This window comes from Lithobates pipiens, unplaced genomic scaffold (assembly GCF_037356315.1).
Source record: "Lithobates pipiens isolate NorthernLeopardFrog02 unplaced genomic scaffold, aLitPip1_a1.2 Scaffold_91, whole genome shotgun sequence".
NCBI classification, from domain to species: Eukaryota; Metazoa; Chordata; class Amphibia; order Anura; family Ranidae; genus Lithobates; species Lithobates pipiens.
Genome location: NW_027507914.1, coordinates 180142 through 201677, shown reverse-complemented (window position 1 = coordinate 201677; position 21536 = coordinate 180142). Strand labels below are relative to the sequence as shown.

The 21536-nt window shown below is 47.0% G+C and overlaps 2 protein-coding genes across 4 annotated transcripts in view; both read right to left on the bottom strand.

Moving 5' to 3' along the window:
- Window positions 1–761: 761 nt before the first annotated feature.
- The window catches only part of LOC143973680 (C3a anaphylatoxin chemotactic receptor-like), a 163804-nt gene continuing 143029 nt past the window's right edge, over window positions 762–21536 (bottom strand). For 2 of the 3 annotated variants that reach the window (XM_077474535.1, XM_077474536.1), the window contains exon 2: window positions 762–5072. In XM_077474535.1, coding sequence (XP_077330661.1) covers window positions 4113–5063 — 951 coding nt within the window. In that variant the 5' untranslated portion in view covers window positions 5064–5072 and the 3' untranslated portion in view covers window positions 762–4112. Of the gene's footprint in view, window positions 5073–17809; window positions 17938–21536 lie in introns of those variants that run through there. The other variant, XM_077474534.1, reaches the window with a different exon arrangement.
- Window positions 16982–18315, bottom strand: LOC143973681 (C3a anaphylatoxin chemotactic receptor-like). Its single transcript, XM_077474538.1, has one exon. The coding sequence runs from the start codon at window positions 18313–18315 to the stop codon at window positions 17344–17346; it is 972 nt and encodes a 323-aa protein (XP_077330664.1). The 3' UTR covers window positions 16982–17343.

Below are 21536 nucleotides of genomic sequence, written 5' to 3'. Positions count from 1 at the left end.
ATTATGGGGCCACACAGTATACACAAACACACACACACAGTATACAATCACACAGTACACACACAGTATACACATACATGTGCACACAGTACACACAGACATGTTACTATTGGCTGAGAAGGTACTGGAGAGGAGGGGCAGCTATAATCTCGGGATTTTTAGACCAAAAGGATGTCAGTCAGGAACATTTCAAAGACAGATGTAAAAAACATTTTTTACATACTGTCCCTGGTTTTACTGAGGCTGGCAACCCTGATGGGGCCCCCTAGTGGCATGGGGCCCTCGAGCAGTGCCCAAGTAGCCCAATGGTCAGTCCGCCCCTGCCAGTGCCTTTGGGTCCAAGGAGACTGTGCTCTTTTAGTGCTGCCACATATCTCTGCATTGATCTGGATGACACACAGCCTAGAATCATCTTCTGTCTAGTGAGTGCATTACTTTGAATAAATCTATTTTCTGTTACATTGCTACACTCAGATCGGCTCTGCTCTCCTCTCTTCTAGTCTTGCATGCCAATCACTCTGAGTAGGGTCTTGCCAGCGTAAATCCAACCGTGTCTGTTCTAGAGACCCCCAACTAGCTTTGTGGCTTCATCTCTATAAAATGTCCCCCCTTTTATCACATGCACCTTATCTGTTTAATGAGACTTACAATATTTTGGGGTGAAGTTTATGAGGTGAAGACCTCTGATCCTTGTCTACTCCCTTTACTTATTGTTTTATCTCCCTAGGAAAATTAAAGTAAAGAATTAAAAAACACGCTCAAATTTTTCAAACATTTTCGTATTTATTTCTGTATTACACTTTTTATTATGTTTATGGGACGCATTGAATATCTGAGCTAGCTTACAATTAAATTTGTATAAGTCATGACACTCTACAGATACATTATACAATCCTCTATAAATATATAGAAAAGCAATTTTGGAAGAACAGCGAATGCAGACCAGCCTCAAGCAGTCCAGAAGTAGATTCTTTGGTCGGTGTCTGAGGTCTATAATACAATTATTGATAAACTGATTGATTGTTAGATTGGTTACAAAGTATCATTTACAAAAGCCTAGATGTTTAGTCTTGTGATTTCCGCTAAAGAGGAAGATCAGAGTTCAGATGGGCTGAACCCCCATTCCAACAAAGACCACATGATCAAATGGAAATTATTATTATTATACAGGATTTATGTGGCGTCAAAATAGTTTTCACAGCACTTTACAAAACAACGAGAGACAGTTACCAAATATTATAAAGGGGCAGGGGGAGGGGGAGGGGTAGGTTGGATGAGTTGATGGAGAAAGTAAAAGTTCAGTCTTTAGGTGGAGGCCAGGTAGACGTCCCTGAAGATATGCATATTCAGGGATCACCTAAAGGTGGACAGAGTCGGAGACATAAAGGTAGATGGGGGTTGGAAGTTCTAGAACGTGGGAGAGGTTTTGCCAGTGGCGGCTGGTGTTTTTTATTTTTTTTGAGGGGGGCAGCAAACAATCCACCGCTATATCTCCCCCCTGGGTCGCGGGCAGCACCCCCCTCCCCCAGGTCAGTCAGTCAGTCAGTGGCGGGTGGTGGCGGCTTCTCTCTGTGCTGCGGGCAGCTGCTTCCTCACTTCCCCTGTGTCTCCTAATGGCGGCCAATCCGATCAGATCTCCATTTCGGCCAATTGGGTGACGGGTCTCAGGGGCCGCTTCCTGATTGGCCGGGAGGAGAATCAGTGTTACAATAGCGAATATTCATTCGCTATTGTCACACAACTGCGTCCGGAGCCCACCCTTTTTTGAAGCTTATTAGAGCCTCTGGCTCTAATCATGTGCTTAAAAAAATAAAACCCCATTGGAATACAAGTGGCCGGCCAAAGGCATTGATGGGGGGGGTGGGGGGCTATGGAGGGGCTGCCACTGGGTTTTTTAGAAGTCTTAGAAGTCTTGGAGATGAGCATGGGAAGAGATGATGTTCAAGCTAGAGAGAAGGAGGTGTTGGATGGAGCACAGAGGGTGATATTTTGAGACAAGGTTGGTAATGTAGCTCAGGGCAGAGTGATGGATGGCTTTGTATGTTGTTGTTAGTATTTTGAATTGTATTCTTGGTGGAAGGCAGTGGATTGGTAGAGAGGGGTGGTGGATACTGAGTGGAAGCCAGTGGAGGGATTGGCAGAGAAGGGTGGAGGACACTGAATAGAAGCCAGTGGAGGGATTGGCAGAGAGGGGTAGAGAACACTGAATAGAAGCCAGAGGAGGGATTGGCAGAGAGGGGTGGAGGACACTGAATGGAAGCCAGCGGAGGGATTGGTAGAGAAGGGTGGAGGACACTGAATGGAAGCCAGCGGAGGGATTGGCAGAGAAGGGTGGAGGACACTGAATAGAAGCCAGTGGAGGGATTGGCAGAGAGGGGTGGAGGACACTGAATGGAGGCCAGTGGAGGGATTGGCAGAGAGGGGTGGAGGACACTGAATAGAAGCCAGTGGAGGGATTGGCAGAGAGGGGTGGAGGACACTGAATGGAGGCCAGTGGAGGGATTGGCAGAGAGGGGTAGAGGACATTAAATTGAAGTGGGTGAATGAGGATCTTGGTGGTTTCATTAGTTAAAAAGGGGAGAATTGAGAGATGTCTACAAGCTTTTCACAACCATTGGCTTTGGGGCTGAAAGGACAGGTCAGAGTCTAGGATTACACCTAGGCATGGGGGGAGGGATTGATGGCTGCATTATTCATCTTGATGGAAAAGTCATGGAGGGGGGCACAGGAGGGAGGGAGTATTATGAGCTCGGGGTTTAGAGAGATTCAGTTTAAGGAAGCGTTGACATCAATGCTGATATGTCCGTTAGTAGTTAGTAATGCGAGAGGAGGCTGAAGCAGTGAGATGAGGAGTAGACAGATTTGGGTGTCATCGGCATAGAGATGGTACTGAACTGGCTCTTCAGAGTGTTGGTTTCACCCTTCAGAGGGATTTAGTTATTTATTTACTATTGAGCTCGCTTTTACAATTTCTTTTTACTGCTCTATAGAGACCTGCTGAAAGCCGGTCCTCCAAGTTCTTGCAGGGCTGTCCCAAAAAAGAGGACCCCCCCCTCCCTGGTTGGAGAAAGGAAAAAGACCCAAAGGTCACAGAGCGGACATAGGAGCCACAGCCGCCGCATCCCGATGAGGAGGAGAGCCGCCGAGGAGGAGAGCCCCATCACTGCCGGTGAGGAGCAGATCCCCGCCACACGAGCGGTAAGTGCCACCGGACCGGCCATGTGGGGGGTTAGTGAAGTGACAACCAAGCCAGGGGACATGCCTGGCTGCATTTGATGGGCACAAGTGGCTGCATTTGACGGGCACAAATGGCTGCCATATGATGGGACACAATGGCTGCAATTGATGGGTTCAGTATTTTTCAGTTTGTTTGCGCACCCCCCCCCCAAAAAAATTTGACCACCAACCGTCACTGCTGCTTGTACATGTATATTTGAGGAAAATCTTTTAGGGCTTATGGAGGAAACAATCAACCAGGATACCCCAACCTGACCAAACGGATTTTGCCTACGAAGCAATATAAGGCTGACAAGTACATTTGTGAATTCCAAAGGCAGAGGCATGATGGGACTTGGAGTTTCACAACAGCTAGAGGGCCACAGGTTGAGCACCCATTCCCTAGAGACAAGCCTGTAATTACTTTCCATTGGACTGTAACTGACTGAATTGGCTGAAGCTAATTTGCAAAATGTAAAATGTAGGAATCTTCTAGCTCCTTGGGCAATAAAGGTGAGGCTTTCCTATCTTGGTAGGGGGAGGGAAATACCAGGCACTTGAGAAAGTTGTCCCTGAAGACCAGGGTTTCCATAAGCATGGGATATATCAATGCGATTTAAGCACGTAGGTTCGGCAGCCTAGACCTTATGTGTGTGCCGCCAACGCCCATTGGCCGCGTCAGTCAAACAGCAGTAGGCCTCGATGACATGTGACTTGTACAAGATATCTGCCCATGTACAGCCACCCTAGAATGCCCTGATAAGATTTCCTGCAGTTGCAGTTGACCACAATCACTAGTTGAACAAAAAAAGTCTACAGATTCTTAAGCATTCACACAGAGGTCTTCCTTCAATTGTCTTGGCAATCATCCTTTGGCACATTTTACAATGAGATCTTCACTGTCGCGGCACGTCGTCCGCTCCAATGTGCTGATTGCTCTCAGGTGGTGTTTTTGATAGGCTTTCATTAAGTGTACTTTGCATGAGCTCTGAAATAGAATGTTTCACCTTATCCTTCATATCTTTCCCCATGAAGACATAGAGAATTGGGTTGATGCAACTATTGAACATGGCCAGAGACAGTGAGAACAGATCTAGGATGAGCACTACATCACTTACAGTGAATAGCAGGACTGCGCCCATGATGTGGTAGGGGGCCCAGGTGATGAAAAATGCGACTATGATCCCTAAAGACACCTTGATGATTTTATTACCAACTTCTGTAGCTCTTCTATTGTGTAATATAAAAGCCACAGAAATGTAACAGGCAGAAATGATTAGGAATGGAAGCAGAAAACCAAAAACCATATTAATGTAAGTGGTGGGCTCTATTATGTGCTCTTCAGAATAGCAATAAGTTTTGTTATAAATAATGTCCATTTTTTGGTACAGGACTTTAGGTAGACACATCAGGGAGGACAAGGTCCAAATAGCCAAGCAGGTCATCCACGCCGTTCGTACTCCTCGGTGATTTCGGGCCCAAATGGGTTGGACAACCAGGATGCAACGGTCAACACTGATAGCCACCAAGGTGAAGACGCTGGTGAACATGTTCAATGGAACAACGAAGTGAATCATCTTGCAGAGCACGGGACCGTACAGCCATTCTCCGTAGAAGTACTGCACTATAGTGAATGGGAGAAACAAGCAGCAGATAATATCGGCCACAGCAAGGTTCCAAAACCAAATGGTAGTCATGGTCCGCTTCATCTTCATTCCGGTAACCCAGAGCACCAGAGCATTGCCGGGGACGCCTACGAGGGTCGTGAAAGATAAGAGTATGATAGTAAACAAATGCTCATGGGTGTAAAAGCCCTTTGATTCCGTCTCATCACTGACGTTGGACATCTTGTTCTCCTGTAAAGACATCAAAAGTTATTGCATCCATGTGGTTATCGTCCAATCAGATTTCATTAAATGTAATATAAAGTAAAAGATTATTTCTGGTCATTATGGATTTCCGTAACTAGTGATGAGCTAAATTTTGGTCTGAACCCATGACAGGAGGCCCAGTTAGCTGCGGCCGTGGAATTCATCAACCTCACATAACAAGGGAAACAGTCTTTATCATAAAGGGGTGGGGATGCTGGTGACATCATTGACCCATTATGGCCACATGGACATATATTGTTCATTAGCATTGTCCACAATGATGTCACCAACATGCCTGCCCCTTTGTTACATGCAGGGGTGGGGAATTCCATGACCACAACCGATTAGGGGTGGCAGCCTGCTGTCATGTGACAGTCTCATGTGAGTTTGGGCCAAACTGAGTTCAGTGCAAACCCACGTGAAACTGTCACATGACAGGAAGCCCAATCATCTTGTGGGTGGGGCCAGGAGTAGGATACCCAGGTTAAGGAAGCAGCTTACACAAAATCCACAAAGGGTTAACAGTGATTGTATTTCGAAGTATGCAAGTTAAGGATAACAAGGTTTTGTTCAGAAGACAGATGCTAACACTAGTATCGTTACATATGGCAACAGGTGCAGTATCTCTCACTGTAACAGGTGAAGTATTGTGTGCAGTAACAGGTGAAGTATCACTTGCAGTAACAGGTGCAGTATTGCATGGAGTAACAGGTGCAGTATCGCACAGAGTAACAGACGCAATATCACACAGAGCAACAGGTGCAGTATCGCTTGCAGTAACAGGTGCGGTATCAATTGGAGTAACAGGTGAGGTATCGCTTGCAGTAACAGGTGCAGTATCGCACAGAGCAACAGGTACAGTATCACACTGGGTAACAGGTGCAGTATCACACAGAGCAACAGGTGCAGTATCACACTGGGTAACAGACGCAATATCACACAGAGCAACAGGTGCAGTATCGCTTGCAGTAACAGGTGCGGTATCAATTGGAGTAACAGGTGAGGTATCGCTCGCAGTAACAGGTGCAGTATCGCACAGAGCAACAGGTACAGTATCACACTGGGTAACAGGTGCAGTATCACACAGAGCAACAGGTGCAGTATCGCTTGCAGTAACAGGTGCGGTATCGCTCGAGTAACAGGTGTGGTATCGCTTGCAGTAACAAGTGCAGTATTACACGCAGTAACAGGTTCAGTATCGCTTGGAGTAACAGGTGACGTATCGCTCAGAGTAACAGGTGCGGTGTAGCGCAGAGTAACAGGTGCAGTATCGCTAGCAATAACAGGTGACGTATCGCTCAGAGTAACAGGTGCGGTATCGCTCGCAGTAACAGGTGCAGCATTGCTTGCAGTAACAGGTGCGGTATAGCTCAGAGTAACAGGTGCAGTATTGCTTGCAGTAACAGGTGCAGTATTACACGCAGTAACAGGTGCAGCATTGCTTGGAGTACGTGAGACTAGGATTGTTGGGGGGGGTTATAAGAGGGGACCCCCATCCAGATATACAGGAATTTGCCTCCCTGCCCCCTCCAGTTATAGAAGACCCCCAGCCAGTAGGACTGCAGGGAGGGTGATAAGGCGGCCCCTATCCAGGAACATAGGAACTCCCCTTCCTCCCCCACAAGTTAACAAAGACCCCCCAGCTAGGAGGAATGAAGGGGTGATAAGGGGGACCCCCATCCAGGATTAGGTGAGGGGTGATCGGAGGGGACCTTGCTAACCCCCCTCTAGTAGAATGGCTCTATACTGGTGAAGACATTCGGGGAGTTACACACACAGCAGATAAGGAGGAAAGAATCTCCCTACAGCTCCGATGTCTGATGGAGCTGTGGGCTGTCACTGCTGCTTCTACTCCTTGCTCTGTCCCCCAATGTCTGTCTAATTTATATATACACAGTGCCTTGCGAAAGTATTCGGCCCCCTTGAACTTTTCAACCTTTTGCCACATTTCGGGCTTCAAACATAAAGATATAAAATGTTTATTTTTTGTGAAGAATCACCAACAAGTGGGACACAATTGTGAAGTGGAAAGAAATCTATTGGATTTTTGAAACTTTTTTAACTAATAAAAAAATGAAAAGTGGGGCGTGCAAAATGATTGGGCCCCCTTGCGTTAATACTTTGTAGAGCCACCTTTTGCTGCGATTACAGCTGCAAGTCGCTTGGGGTGTCTCTATCAGTTTTGCACATCGAGAGACTGAAATTCTTGCCCATTCTTCCTTGCAAAACAGCTGGAGCTCAGTGAGGTTGGATGGAGAGTGTTTGTGAACAGCAGTTTTCAGCTCTTTCCACAGATTCTCGATTGGATTCAGGTCTGGACTTTGACTTGGCCATTCTAACACCTGGATACGTTTATTTGTGAACCATTCCTTTGTAGATTTTGCTGTATGTTTGGGATCATTGTCTTGTTGGAAGATAAATCTCCGTCCCAGTTTCAGGTCTTTTGCAGACTCCAACAGGTTTTCATCCAGAATGGTCCTGTATTTGGCTGCATCCATCTTCCCCTCAATTTTAACCATCTTCCCTGTCCCTGCTGAAGAAAAGCAGGCCCAAACCATGATGCTGCCACCACCATGTGTGACAGTGGGGATGGTGTGTTGAGGGTGATGAGCTGTGTTGCTTTTACGCCAAACATATCGTTTTGCATTGTGGGCAAAAAGTTGGATTTTGGTTTCATCTGACCAGAGCACCTTCTTCCACATGTTTGGTGTGTCTCCCAGGTGGCTTGTGGCAAACTTTAGACGAGACTTTTTATGGATATCTTTGAGAAATGGCTTTCTTCTTGCCACTCTTCCATAAAGGGCAGATTTGTGCAGTGTACGACTGATTGTTGTCCTATGGACAGACTCTCCCACCTCAGCTGTAGTTCTCTGCAGTTCATCCAGAGTGATCATGGGCCTCTTGGCTGCATCTCTGATCAGTCTTCTCCTTGTCTGAGCTGAAAGTTTAGAGGGACGGCCAGGTCTTGGTAGATTTGCAGTGGTCTGATACTCCTTCCATTTCAAAATGATGGCTTGCACAGTGCTCCTTGGGATGTTTAAAGCTTGGGAAATCTTTTTGTATCCAAATCCGGCTTTAAACTTCTCCACAACAGTATTACGGACCTGCCTGGTGTGTTCCTTGGTCTTCATGATGCTCTCTGCGCTTTCAACAGAACCCTGAGACTATCACAGAGCAGGTGCATTTATACAGAGACTTGATTACACACAGGTGGATTCTATTTATCACCATCAGTCATTTAGGACAACATTGGATCATTCAGAGATCCTCGCTGAACTTCTGGAGTGAGTTTGCTGCACTGAAAGTAAAGGGGCCCAATAATTTTGCACGCACCACTTTTCAGTTTTTTATTTGCTAAAAAAGTTTAAAATATCCAATAGATTTCGTTCCACTTCACAATTGTGTCCCACTTGTTGGTGATTCTTCACAAAAAATAAAAATGTTATATCTTTATGTTTGAAGCCTGAAATGTGGCAAAAGGTTGAAAAGTTCAAGGGGGCCGAATACTTTCGCAAGGCACTGTATATATATATATATATATATATATATATATATATAATTTTTTTTTTTTATATTTATTTATTTATTTTGTATATAAGTAAATATGTTTTTTATTATGTTTGTAAGATTTTTAATAAACAAAAATTTACACCACTCCTGGAGGCAGTAGACCGGTAGTAGCTGAAAGATCCCGGAGATGGCAAAGAGGATGATAAAAGGTTAACTTTTTAATTTATGGAATAAAATCACTGCTGGTTTTTATGATATTGAATTAAACATATGGCCACCCAATATAGTTTTTTCACCCATCCCCAATTTACCAATAACACCACCAATAGAAGAGGACAATGCGACTGTACCGGGGGGGGCTACTAGTAAGTAAGAAACATGTACAACAATATACGATAAAAGAAATCTCACTTTTATTGTCACAAATTGTTTTTTCTCTTTCAACGATGTTTATAGAGTAGAGAGACAGAGTAAGTAGACAGAGATTACAAGTGTCAGTATACATAACAACACACAGCATATCCTTCACATAACCATTAATCATTCATTTATAATTTATTATAGGTATTCCCATAGCTGCTCCTGATGAGTGGAATTAATCCACGAAACGCGTTGAGCTTTCATATTCAATGTCATGTCACAATAACCATGTGCATACTGTTGGCTTTCAATTGTTTGAGTCTTCAATTCATTTAATATAATACTTATTATGTGTGTACATAATTTGGGCGCACTGCAGATGTCATTAATAATCATGTGTTACATTGTTTATTATGCAACCAATTTTACGATTATGCGATTTATTAATCATGTTTTACCTTCTCTGTACCATACTTATTGATATAATATGAATATCATCTATTGCACTCAATTGCTCAATTTTGTCACTAATAAATACCATGTTTACCTTTATTGAATGTTTCATCCTCAGTGCTGTGCTTCATATAAAGTCCCATTGCCCCTTCTGCCCCTTCTGCCCCTTCTGCCCTCATTTCCCCTTCTTTTTATATAATTAGGGGTGGAAACCTGTGTACTGGACAGCCATGGCCTCATATAAAGTCACAACAATTCTTTCTTTCTAATGTAGTATTCTTTAATGTGTTCTTTTTTTTTTTTTTTTTTTGGGGGCTTCTCAGTGGGGTGTTTGTTGAACCCTATGAACAAAAAAGTGAACCATGAAATGACAGCAAAACATACACCGGGGTATAGTAATGGTCGTCCTTCACAGAGGAAGGGCCTCAAACCCTGAACTACCTGTGGCGCAAGGCTCCTGGCAGGGGCAAGGCTCCTCTAATAGTATATACAGTATATATCTCCACTAATAGTCTATACAGTATATCTCTCCTCTAATAGTATATACAGTATATCTCTCCTCTAATAGTATATACAGTATATATATCTCCTCTAATAGTATATACAGTATATATATCTCCTCTAATAGTATATACAGTATATCTCCACTAATAGTCTATACAGTATATCTCTCCTCTAATAGTATATACAGTATATCTCTCCTCTAATAGTATATACAGTATATATCTCCTCTAATAGTATATATGGTATATCTCCTCTAATAGTATATACAGTATATCTCTCCTCTAATAGTATATACAGTATATATATCTCCTCTAATAGTATATACAGTATATCTCCTTTAATTGTATATACAGTATATATCCCCTCTAATAGTATATACAGTATATCTCCTCTAATAGTATATCCAGTATATATCCCCTCTAATAGTATATACAATATATCTCCTCTAATAGTATATACAGTATTTATCCCTTCTAATAGTATATACAGTATATCCCCTCTGATAGTATATCCAGTATATATCCCCTCTAATAGTATATACAGTATATATCCCCTCTAATAGTATATACAGTATATATCCCCTCTAATAGTATACAATCGGATTTTCCGACAACTTTGTCCGACCGTGTGTATGCAACATCCCTTTCGGACCTCGTCCGGGATTAATCCGTCGGAATAACTCAGACGGATTTGGTCGTCAGAATCTCCGACCGTGTGTACAAGGGCCAATAGTATATACAGTATATATCTCCTCTAATAGTATATACAGTGTATCTCTTCTAATAGTATATACAGTATATATCCTCTCTAATAGTATATACAGTATATATCTCCTCTAATAGTATATATCCCCTCTAATAGTATATACGGTGTATCTCTTCTAATAGTATATACAGTGTATCTCCTCTAATAGTATATACAGTATATATCTCCTCTAATAGTATATATCTCCTCTAATAGTATATACGGTGTATCTCTTCTAATAGTATATACAGTGTATCTCCTCTAATAGTATATACAGTATATATCACTTCTGTCTGTTATTCTCAGAGTGGATTCGATATTTTGCTCCCTAACCATATAGTTGGTGATTTATATTTACCACTTCATATAGAGATATTTAAGAATAAATTGCCTTTTTTTAAACTTTACATATTAACTAAATTATACACCACACTTTTTTGAAGGTTATTAACCGATTAATCGAAACAATAAATCGATTATGAAAATAATTGTTAGTTGCAGCCCTAGTTCTGTGTAATGATGGGGTAGTAAGGGGGAGGGGATCCTGTGTAATAATGAGGGGAGTATGGCGGAGGGGTCCTGTGTAATAATGAGGGGGGAGTATGGCGGAGGGGTCCTGTGTAATAATGAGGGGGGAGTATGGCGGAGGGGTCCTGTGTAATAATGGGGGGAGTATGGCGGAGGGGTCCTGTGTAATAATGAGGGGAGTATGGCGGAGGGGTCCTGTGTAATAATGAGGGGAGTATGGCGGAGGGGTCCTGTGTAATAATGAAGGGAGTATGGCGGAGGGATCCTGTGTAATTATTAGGGGAGTATGGCGGAGGGGTCCTGTGTAATAATGAGGGGAGTATGGCGGAGGGGTCCTGTGTAATAATGAGGGGAGTATGGCGGAGGGGTCCTGTGTAATAATGGGGGGAGTATGGCGGAGGGGTCCTGTGTAATAATAAGGGGGAGTATGGCGGAGGGGTCCTTTGTAATAATAAGGGGGAGTATGGCGGAGGGGTCCTTTGTAATAATGAGGGGAGTATGGCGGAGGGGTCCTGTGTAATAATGAGGGGAGTATGGCGGAGGGGTCCTGTGTAATAATGAGGGGAGTATGGCGGAGGGGTCCTGTGTAATAATAAGGGGGAGTATGGCGGAGGGGTCCTTTGTAATAATGAGGGGAGTATGGCGGAGGGGTCCTGTGTAATAATGAGGGGAGTATGGCGGAGGGGTCCTGTGTAATAATGAGGGGAGTATGGCGGAGGGGTCCTTTGTAATAATAAGGGGGAGTATGGCAGAGGGGTCCTTTGTAATAATGAGGGGGAGTATGGCGGATGGGTCCTGTGTAATAATGAGGGGAGTATGGCGGAGGGGTCCTGTGTAATAATAAGGGGGGGTATGGCGGAGGGGTCCTGTGTAATAATGAGGGGAGTATGGCGGAGGGGTCCTTTGTAATAATAAGGGGGAGTATGGCGGAGGGGTCCTGTGTAATAATGAGGGGAGTATGGCGGAGGGGTCCTGTGTAATAATGAGGGGAGTATGGCGGAGGGGTCCTTTGTAATAATAAGGGGGAGTATGGCGGAGGGATCCTGTGTAATAATGAGGGGAGTATGGCGGAGGGCTCCTGTGTAATAATAAGGGGGAGTATAGCGTAGGGGTCCTGTGTAATTATTAGGGGAGTATGGCGGAGGGGTCCTGTGTAATAATGAGGGGAGTATGGCGGAGGGGTCCTGTGTAATAATGAGGGGAGTATGGCGGAGGGGTCCTTTGTAATAATGAGGGGGAGTATGGAGGAGGGGTCCTGTGTAATAATGAGGGGAGTATGGCGGAGGGGTCCTGTGTAATAATGAGGGGAGTATGGCGGAGGGGTCCTTTGTAATAATGAGGGGGAGTATGGAGGAGGGGTCCTGTGTAATAATGAGGGGGGAGTATGGCGGAGGGGTCCTGTGTAATAATGGGGGGAGTATGGCGGAGGGGTCCTGTGTAATAATAAGGGGGAGTATGGCGGAGGGGTCCTTTGTAATAATAAGGGGGAGTATGGCGGAGGGGTCCTTTGTAATAATGAGGGGAGTATGGCGGAGGGGTCCTGTGTAATAATGAGGGGAGTATGGCGGAGGGGTCCTGTGTAATAATGAGGGGAGTATGGCGGAGGGGTCCTGTGTAATAATAAGGGGGAGTATGGCGGAGGGGTCCTTTGTAATAATGAGGGGAGTATGGCGGAGGGGTCCTGTGTAATAATGAGGGGAGTATGGCGGAGGGGTCCTGTGTAATAATGAGGGGAGTATGGCGGAGGGGTCCTTTGTAATAATAAGGGGGAGTATGGCAGAGGGGTCCTTTGTAATAATGAGGGGGAGTATGGCGGATGGGTCCTGTGTAATAATGAGGGGAGTATGGCGGAGGGGTCCTGTGTAATAATAAGGGGGGGTATGGCGGAGGGGTCCTGTGTAATAATGAGGGGAGTATGGCGGAGGGGTCCTTTGTAATAATAAGGGGGAGTATGGCGGAGGGGTCCTGTGTAATAATGAGGGGAGTATGGCGGAGGGGTCCTGTGTAATAATGAGGGGAGTATGGCGGAGGGGTCCTTTGTAATAATAAGGGGGAGTATGGCGGAGGGATCCTGTGTAATAATGAGGGGAGTATGGCGGAGGGCTCCTGTGTAATAATAAGGGGGAGTATAGCGTAGGGGTCCTGTGTAATTATTAGGGGAGTATGGCGGAGGGGTCCTGTGTAATAATGAGGGGGAGTATGGCGGAGGGGTCCTTTGTAATAATGAGGGGAGTATGGCGGAGGGGTCCTGTGTAATAATGAGGGGAGTATGGCGGAGGGGTCCTGTGTAATAATGAAGGGAGTATGGCGGAGGGATCCTGTGTAATTATTAGGGGAGTATGGCGGAGGGGTCCTGTGTAATAATGAGGGGAGTATGGCGGAGGGGTCCTGTGTAATAATGAGGGGAGTATGGCGGAGGGGTCCTGTGTAATAATGGGGGGAGTATGGCGGAGGGGTCCTGTGTAATAATAAGGGGGAGTATGGCGGAGGGGTCCTTTGTAATAATAAGGGGGAGTATGGCGGAGGGGTCCTTTGTAATAATGAGGGGAGTATGGCGGAGGGGTCCTGTGTAATAATGAGGGGAGTATGGCGGAGGGGTCCTGTGTAATAATGAGGGGAGTATGGCGGAGGGGTCCTGTGTAATAATAAGGGGGAGTATGGCGGAGGGGTCCTTTGTAATAATGAGGGGAGTATGGCGGAGGGGTCCTGTGTAATAATGAGGGGAGTATGGCGGAGGGGTCCTGTGTAATAATGAGGGGAGTATGGCGGAGGGGTCCTTTGTAATAATAAGGGGGAGTATGGCAGAGGGGTCCTTTGTAATAATGAGGGGGAGTATGGCGGATGGGTCCTGTGTAATAATGAGGGGAGTATGGCGGAGGGGTCCTGTGTAATAATAAGGGGGGGTATGGCGGAGGGGTCCTGTGTAATAATGAGGGGAGTATGGCGGAGGGGTCCTTTGTAATAATAAGGGGGAGTATGGCGGAGGGGTCCTGTGTAATAATGAGGGGAGTATGGCGGAGGGGTCCTGTGTAATAATGAGGGGAGTATGGCGGAGGGGTCCTTTGTAATAATAAGGGGGAGTATGGCGGAGGGATCCTGTGTAATAATGAGGGGAGTATGGCGGAGGGGTCCTGTGTAATAATAAGGGGGAGTATAGCGTAGGGGTCCTGTGTAATTATTAGGGGAGTATGGCGGAGGGGTCCTGTGTAATAATGAGGGGAGTATGGCGGAGGGGTCCTGTGTAATAATGAGGGGAGTATGGCGGAGGGGTCCTTTGTAATAATGAGGGGGAGTATGGAGGAGGGGTCCTGTGTAATAATGAGGGGAGTATGGCGGAGGGGTCCTGTGTAATAATGAGGGGAGTATGGCGGAGGGGTCCTTTGTAATAATGAGGGGGAGTATGGAGGAGGGGTCCTGTGTAATAATTAGGTGAGTATGGCGGAGGGGTCCTTTGTAATAATGAGGGGAGTATGGCGGAGGGGTCCTGTGTAATAATGAGGGGAGTATGGCGGAGGGGTCCTTTGTAATAATGAGGGGAGTATGGCGGATGGGTCCTGTGTAATAATGAGGGGAGTATGGCGGAGGGGTCCTGTGTAATAATGAGGGGAGTATGGCGGAGGGGTCCTGTGTAATAATGAGGGGAGTATGGCGGAGGGGTCCTGTGTAATAATGAGGGGGAGTATGGCGGAGGGGTCCTTTGTAATAATGAGGGGGGAGTATGGCGGAGGGGTCATTTGTAATAATGAGGGGAGTATGGCGGAGGGGTCCTGTGTAATAATGACGGGGAGTATGGAGGAGGGGTCCTTTGTAATAATGAGGGGAGTATGGCGGAGGGGTCCTTTGTAATAATGAGGGGAGTATGGCGGAGGGGTCCTGTGTAATAATGAGGGGAGTATGGCGGAGGGGTCCTGTGTAATAATGAGGGGAGTATGGCGGAGGGGTTCTGTGTAATAATGAGGGGAGTATGGAGGAGGGGTCCTTTGTAATAATGACGGGGAGTATGGAGGAGGGGTCCTGTGTAATAATGAGGGGAGTATGGCGGAGGGGTTCTGTGTAATAATGAGGGGAGTATGGCGGAGGGGTCCTGTGTAATAATGAGGGGAGTATGGCGGAGGGGTCCTTTGTAATAATAAGGGGGAGTATGGCGGAGGGGTCCTGTGTAATAATGAGAGGAGTATGGCGGAGGGGTCCTGTGTAATAATGAGGGGAGTATAGCGGAGGGGTCCTGTGTAATTATTAGGGGAGTATGGCGGAGGGGTCCTGTGTAATAATGAGGGGAGTATGGCGGAGGGGTCCTGTGTAATAATGAGGGGAGTATGGCGGAGGGGATCCTGTGTAATAATGAGGGGGGGGTATGGCGGAGGGGTCCTGTGTAATAATGAGGGGGAGTATGGAGGAGGGGTCCTGTGTAATAATGAGGTGAGTATGGCGGAGGGGTCCTTTGTAATAATGAGGGGAGTATGGCGGAGGGGTCCTGTGTAATAATGAGGGGAGTATGGCGGAGGGGTCCTTTGTAATAATGAGGGGAGTATGGCGGAGGGGTCCTGTGTAATAATGAGGGGAGTATGGCGGAGGGGTCCTGTGTAATAATGAGGGGAGTATGGCGGAGGGGTCCTGTGTAATAATGAGGGGAGTATGGCGGAGGGGTCCTGTGTAATAATGAGGGGAGTATGGCGGAGGGGTCCTGTGTGATAATGAGGGGGAGTATGGCGGAGGGGTCCTTTGTAATAATGAGGGGGGAGTATGGCGGAGGGGTCCTTTGTAATAATGAGGGGAGTATGGCGGAAGGGTCCTGTGTAATAATGAGGGAAGTATGGCGGAGGGGTCCTGTGTAATAATGAGGGGAGTATGGCGGAGGGGTCCTGTGTAATAATGAGGGGAGTATGGCGGAGGGGTCCTGTGTAATAATGAGGGGAGTATGGCGGAGGGGTCCTGTGTAATAATGAGGGGAGTATGGCGGAGGGGTCCTGTGTAATAATGAGGGGAGTATGGCGGAGGGGTCCTGTGTAATAATGAGGGGAGTATGGCGGAGGGGTCCTTTGTAATAATGAGGGGGAGTATGGAGGAGGGGTCCTGTGTAATAATTGGGATAGTATGGGGGAAGGGATCGTTTGTAATGAATGGGGTAGTATGCAGAAGGGGTCTTGTATAATGATGGAGGAGGGGAGGTCCCATGTAATGATGCAGGTAGCATGGAGGAGGGGTCCTGTGTAATAATGGGGATAGTATGGGGGAAGGGATCATTTGTAATGATTGGGGTAGTATGCAGAAGGGGTCTTGTATAATAATGGAGGAGGGGAGGTCCCATGTAATGGTGCAGCTAGCATTGTGGGGGGGGGGGGGGTCCTGTGTATTGATGGGGTTTTCTTTTCAGGCAAGTCTATGAGTGTGTTTTGTTTGTTTTTTGGGATGTTGGGGAAGGGGGGGGGAGGCAAGAAAATGTTTGTCCAGGGTCCCGTCAATATTCAAGACAGCCCCGCTGAAGTCCAAGGTTTTCATAAGCATGGGGTATGTCAATGTGATATAGCAGGCAGGTTGAGTAGCCTAAATGCAGTGCACATGGCAGCACAGTGGTGTAGTGAGTGGCACAGTGGTGTAGTGAGTGGCACAGTGGTGTAGTGGGTAGCACTCTCGCCTAGCAGTAAAAGGGTCGCTGGTTCGGATCCCAACCACCACACTACCTGCCTGGAGTTTGCATGTTCTCCCTGTGCCTGTGTGGGTTTCCTCCGGGTACTCCGGTTTCCTCCCACACTACAAAGACATGCAGGTAGGTTAATTGGCTTCTGTCCAAAATTGACCCTGATATATGAATGGGGACCTTGGATTGTGGGCTCCTTGAGGGTAAGGACTGATGCAATGTACAGGGATAGGGACAATTGTAGACACTCACTCAGGTTGAACTGGATGGACTGGTGTCTTTATGCAACCTTACTAACTATGTAACAGCCATTGTCTGAGTTGGTCAAACAGCCCTGATGGCACGTGACTTGTACAAGACATCTGCCAACATATGGCTACCCAAGCATGCATTGATTTCCAGCAGCCAGTTGCTCACAAATCCCTAATACAACAAAGAAGTCTACAGGTCCTTCTAAACATTCAAGCAGAGGTCTTTCTTCTTCTTTTTGGCATAAGTCGGCATTTTACACCGAGATCCTTACTGTGGAGTCACGTCCTCGGCCACCCGGTTTGACCTGCGAGGTGCTCCGCCGCTTGACGAGCTTTCACTAAATGTATTTTGCATGAGTCTCGCAATAGGTTGTCTCACCTTATCCTTCATATCTTTCCCCATGAAGACATAGAGAATCGGGTTGACGCAACTATTGAACAGGGCCAGGGCCTGCGAGAACAGATCTAGGATGTCCGCCAGTTCATTTTTAGTGAATATCAGGACTACGCCCATGATGTGGTAGGGGGCCCAGGTGATGAAAAATGCGACTATGATCCCTAAAGACACCTTGATGATTTTATTACCAATTTCTGTAACTCTTCTACTGAGCAATATAAAAGCCACAGAAATGTAACAGGCAGAAATGATTAGGAATGGAAGCAGAAAACCAAAAACCATATAGATGTAAGTGGTGGGCTCTGTCATGTGCGGTTCAGAAGTGCATCGAACTGACCCATTGGAAGCGGAGAAAGTTCTGTACAGGAACTTAGGTATACAGATTATGAAGGACATCATCCAAATAGCCAAGCAGGTCATCCACGCCTTTCGTACTCCTCGGTGATTTCGGGCCCAAATGGGTAGGACAACCAGGATGCACCGGTCAACACTGATAGCCACCAAGGTGAAGACGCTGGTGAACATGTTTAAAAGAATGACGAAGGGTAAACTCTTGCAGAGCACCGGACCGTACAGCCAGTTTGAGTAGAAGAACTGCACTATAATCAACGGAAGACACAAGCAGCACATGATATCGGCCACGGCAAGGTTCCAAAACCAAATGGTAGTCACGGTCCGCTTCATCTTCACTCCGGTAACCCAAAGCACCAGAGCATTGCCGGGGATGCCTACGAGGGTCGTGAAAGAGAAAACCAGGACATTGAACAAATGCGCGTGGTTGTAAAAGGTGGGTGGTTCCGTCACATCACTGACGTTGGACATCTTGTTCTCCTGTAAAAACATAAAAGTTTTTGCATCCATGTGGTTACTATTCAATCAGACGTTATCGAAATATAACATAAAGTATAAGGTTATGACTGGTCTTGATGAAGTTCTGTGACTAACGATAAGCTAAAGTTTGGTCCAAAGCCATGGGAGACAAGGAGGCCCAATCAGCTGCAGCCTTGGAGTTCCTCCACTCTGCAACCGCACGCAACAAAAGGGGGTGCTGGTGACATCGTTGACCCCTTTATGGCCACATGGTTATATATTGTCCAAATATGGCCATGCTAGGTCAATGATGTCATCACTATGGCTGCCCCTTTGTTACATGCGGGGTTGGGGGGGGGTGGGGAATTCCATGACCACAGCTGATTGAGATGGCGGCTTGCTGTCATGTGACAGTCTCACGCGAGTTCAGGCCAAACTGAGTTCAGCGCAAACCCACGTGAAACAGTCACATGACAGGAGGCCCAATCAGCTTGTGGAATAAGGTACCAAAGTCAAGGAAGAAGGAAATACAACGTGCATGAAGGTTTAACAGTTCATATATTTAGAAGAATGCAAGTTAAAGGATGAAAAGTTTTTTTTACAGAACACAGATGCCAACACTAGCGTTTTTACTTATGGTAACAAGCGTAGAACACAGGTGGTCACATGTACAAGAATGATGGCAGTAACAGGTGCAGTATCCCTCTCAGTAACAGATGCAGTATCGCTGGCAGTAACAGGTGCAGTATCGCTGGCAGTAACAGGTGCAGTATCGCTCGCAGTAACAGGTGCAGTATCGCTCGCAGTCACAGGTGCAGTATCGCTCGCAGTAACAGGTGCAGTATCGCTCGCAGTAACAGGTGCAGTATCGCTCGCAGTAACAGGTGCAGTATCGCTCGCAGTCACAGGTGCAGTATCGCTCTCAGTAACAGGTGCAGTATCGCTGGCAGTAACAGGTGCAGTATCGCTGGCAGTAACAGGTGCAGTATCGCTCGCAGTAACAGGTGCAGTATCGCTCGCAGTCACAGGTGCAGTATCGCTCGCAGTAACAGGTGCAGTATCGCTCGCAGTCACAGGTGCAGTATCGCTCTCAGTAACAGGTGCAGTATCGCTCGCAGTAACAGGTGCAGTATCACTCGCAGTAACAGGTGCAGTATCGCTCTCAGTAACAGGTGCAGTATCGCTCGCAGTAACAGGTGCAGTATCACTCGCAGTAACAGGTGCAGTATCGCTCGCAGTCACAGGTGCAGTATCGCTCACAGTAACAGGTGCAGTATGGCTCTCAGTAACAGGTGCAGTATCGCTCACAGTAACAGGTGCAGTATGGCTCTCAGTAACAGGTGCAGTATCGCTCTCAGTAACAGGTGCAGTATAGCTCGCAGTAACAGGTGCAGTATCGCTCGCAGTAACAGGTGCAGTATCCCTCTCAGTAACAAATGCAGTATCGCTCGCAGTAACAGGTGCAGTATCGCTCACAGTAACAGGTGCAGTATCGCTCGCAGTAACAGGTGCAGTATCGCTCACAGTAACAGGTGCGGTATCACTCGCAGTAACAGGTGCAGTATCGCTCGCAGTAACAGGTGCAGTATCGCTCGCAGTCACAGGTGCAGTATCACTCGCAGTAACAGGTGCAGTATCGCTCGCAGTAACAGGTGCAGTATCGCTTGCAGTCACAGGTGCAGTATCGCTCGCAGTAACAGGTGCAGTATCGCTCGCAGTAACAGGTGCAGTATCGCTCTCAGTAACAGGTGCAGTATCGCTCGCAGTCACAGGTGCAGTATCGCTCGCAGTCACAGGTGCAGTATCGCTCTCAGTAACAGGTGCAGTATCGCTCGCAGTAACAGGTGCAGTATCGCTCGCAGTAACAGGTGCAGTATCGCTCTCAGTAACAGGTGCAGTATCGCTCGCAGTCACAGGTGCAGTATCGCTCGCAGTCACAGGTGCAGTATCGCTCTCAGTAACAGGTGCAGTATCGCTTGCAGTAACATTTGCAGTATCGCTCTCAGTAACAGGTGCAGTATCGCTCACAGTAACAGGTGCAGTATCGCTCGCAGTCACAGGTGCAGTATCGCTCGCAGTAACAGGTGCAGTATCGCTCGCAGTAACAGGTGCAGTATCGCTCACAGTAACAGGTGCAGTATCGCTCGCAGTCACAGGTGCAGTATCGCTCGCAGTAACAGGTGCAGTATCGCTCGCAGTAACAGGTGCAGTATCCCTCTCAGTAACAGATGCAGTATCGCTCGCAGTAACAGGTGCAGTATCGCTCGCAGTAACAGGTGCAGTATCGCTCTCAGTAACAGGTGCAGTATAGCTCGCAGTAACAGGTGCAGTATCGCTCGCAGTAACAGGTGCAGTATCGCTCTCAGTAACAGGTGCAGTATCCCTCTCAGTAACAGATGCAGTATCGCTCGCAGTAACAGGTGCAGTATCGCTCGCAGTCACAGGTGCAGTATCGCTCTCAGTAACAGGTGCAGTATCGCTCGCAGTAACAGGTGCAGTATCGCTCACAGTAACAGGTGCAGTATCGCTCGCAGTAACAGGTGCAGTATCGCTCGCAGTCACAGGTGCAGTATCACTCGCAGTAACAGGTGCAGTATCGCTCGCAGTAACAGGTGCAGTATCGCTTGCAGTCACAGGTGCAGTATCGCTCGCAGTAACAGGTGCAGTATCGCTCTCAGTAACAGGTGCAGTATCGCTCGCAGTCACAGGTGCAGTATCGCTCGCAGTCACAGGTGCAGTATCGCTCTCAGTAACAGGTGCAGTATCGCTTGCAGTAACAGGTGCAGTATCGCTCTCAGTAACAGGTGCAGTATCGCTCACAGTAACAGGTGCAGTATCGCTCGCAGTCACAGGTGCAGTATCGCTCGCAGTAACAGGTGCAGTAACGCTCGCAGTAACAGGTGCAGTATCCCTCTCAGTAACAGATGCAGTATCGCTCGCAGTAACAGGTGCAGTATCGCTCGCAGTAACAGGTGCAGTATCGCTCGCAGTAACAGGTGCAGTATCGCTCGCAGTAACAGGTGCAGTATCCCTCTCAGTAACAGATGCAGTATCGCTCGCAGTAACAGGTGCAGTATCGCTCACAGTAACAGGTGCAGTATCGCTCGCAGTAACAGGTGCAGTATCGCTCACAGTAACAGGTGCGGTATCACTCGCAGTAACAGGTGCAGTATCGCTCGCAGTAACAGGTGCAGTATCGCTCACAGTAACAGGCGCAGTATCACTCGCAGTAACAGGTGCAGTATCGCTCGCAG

Bases quoted from the DNA above. Each gene is read 5' to 3' on its own strand.
- LOC143973681 (XM_077474538.1), bottom strand. From the start codon at position 18,315: ATGTTTTTACAGGAGAACAAGATGTCCAACGTCAGTGATGTGACGGAA.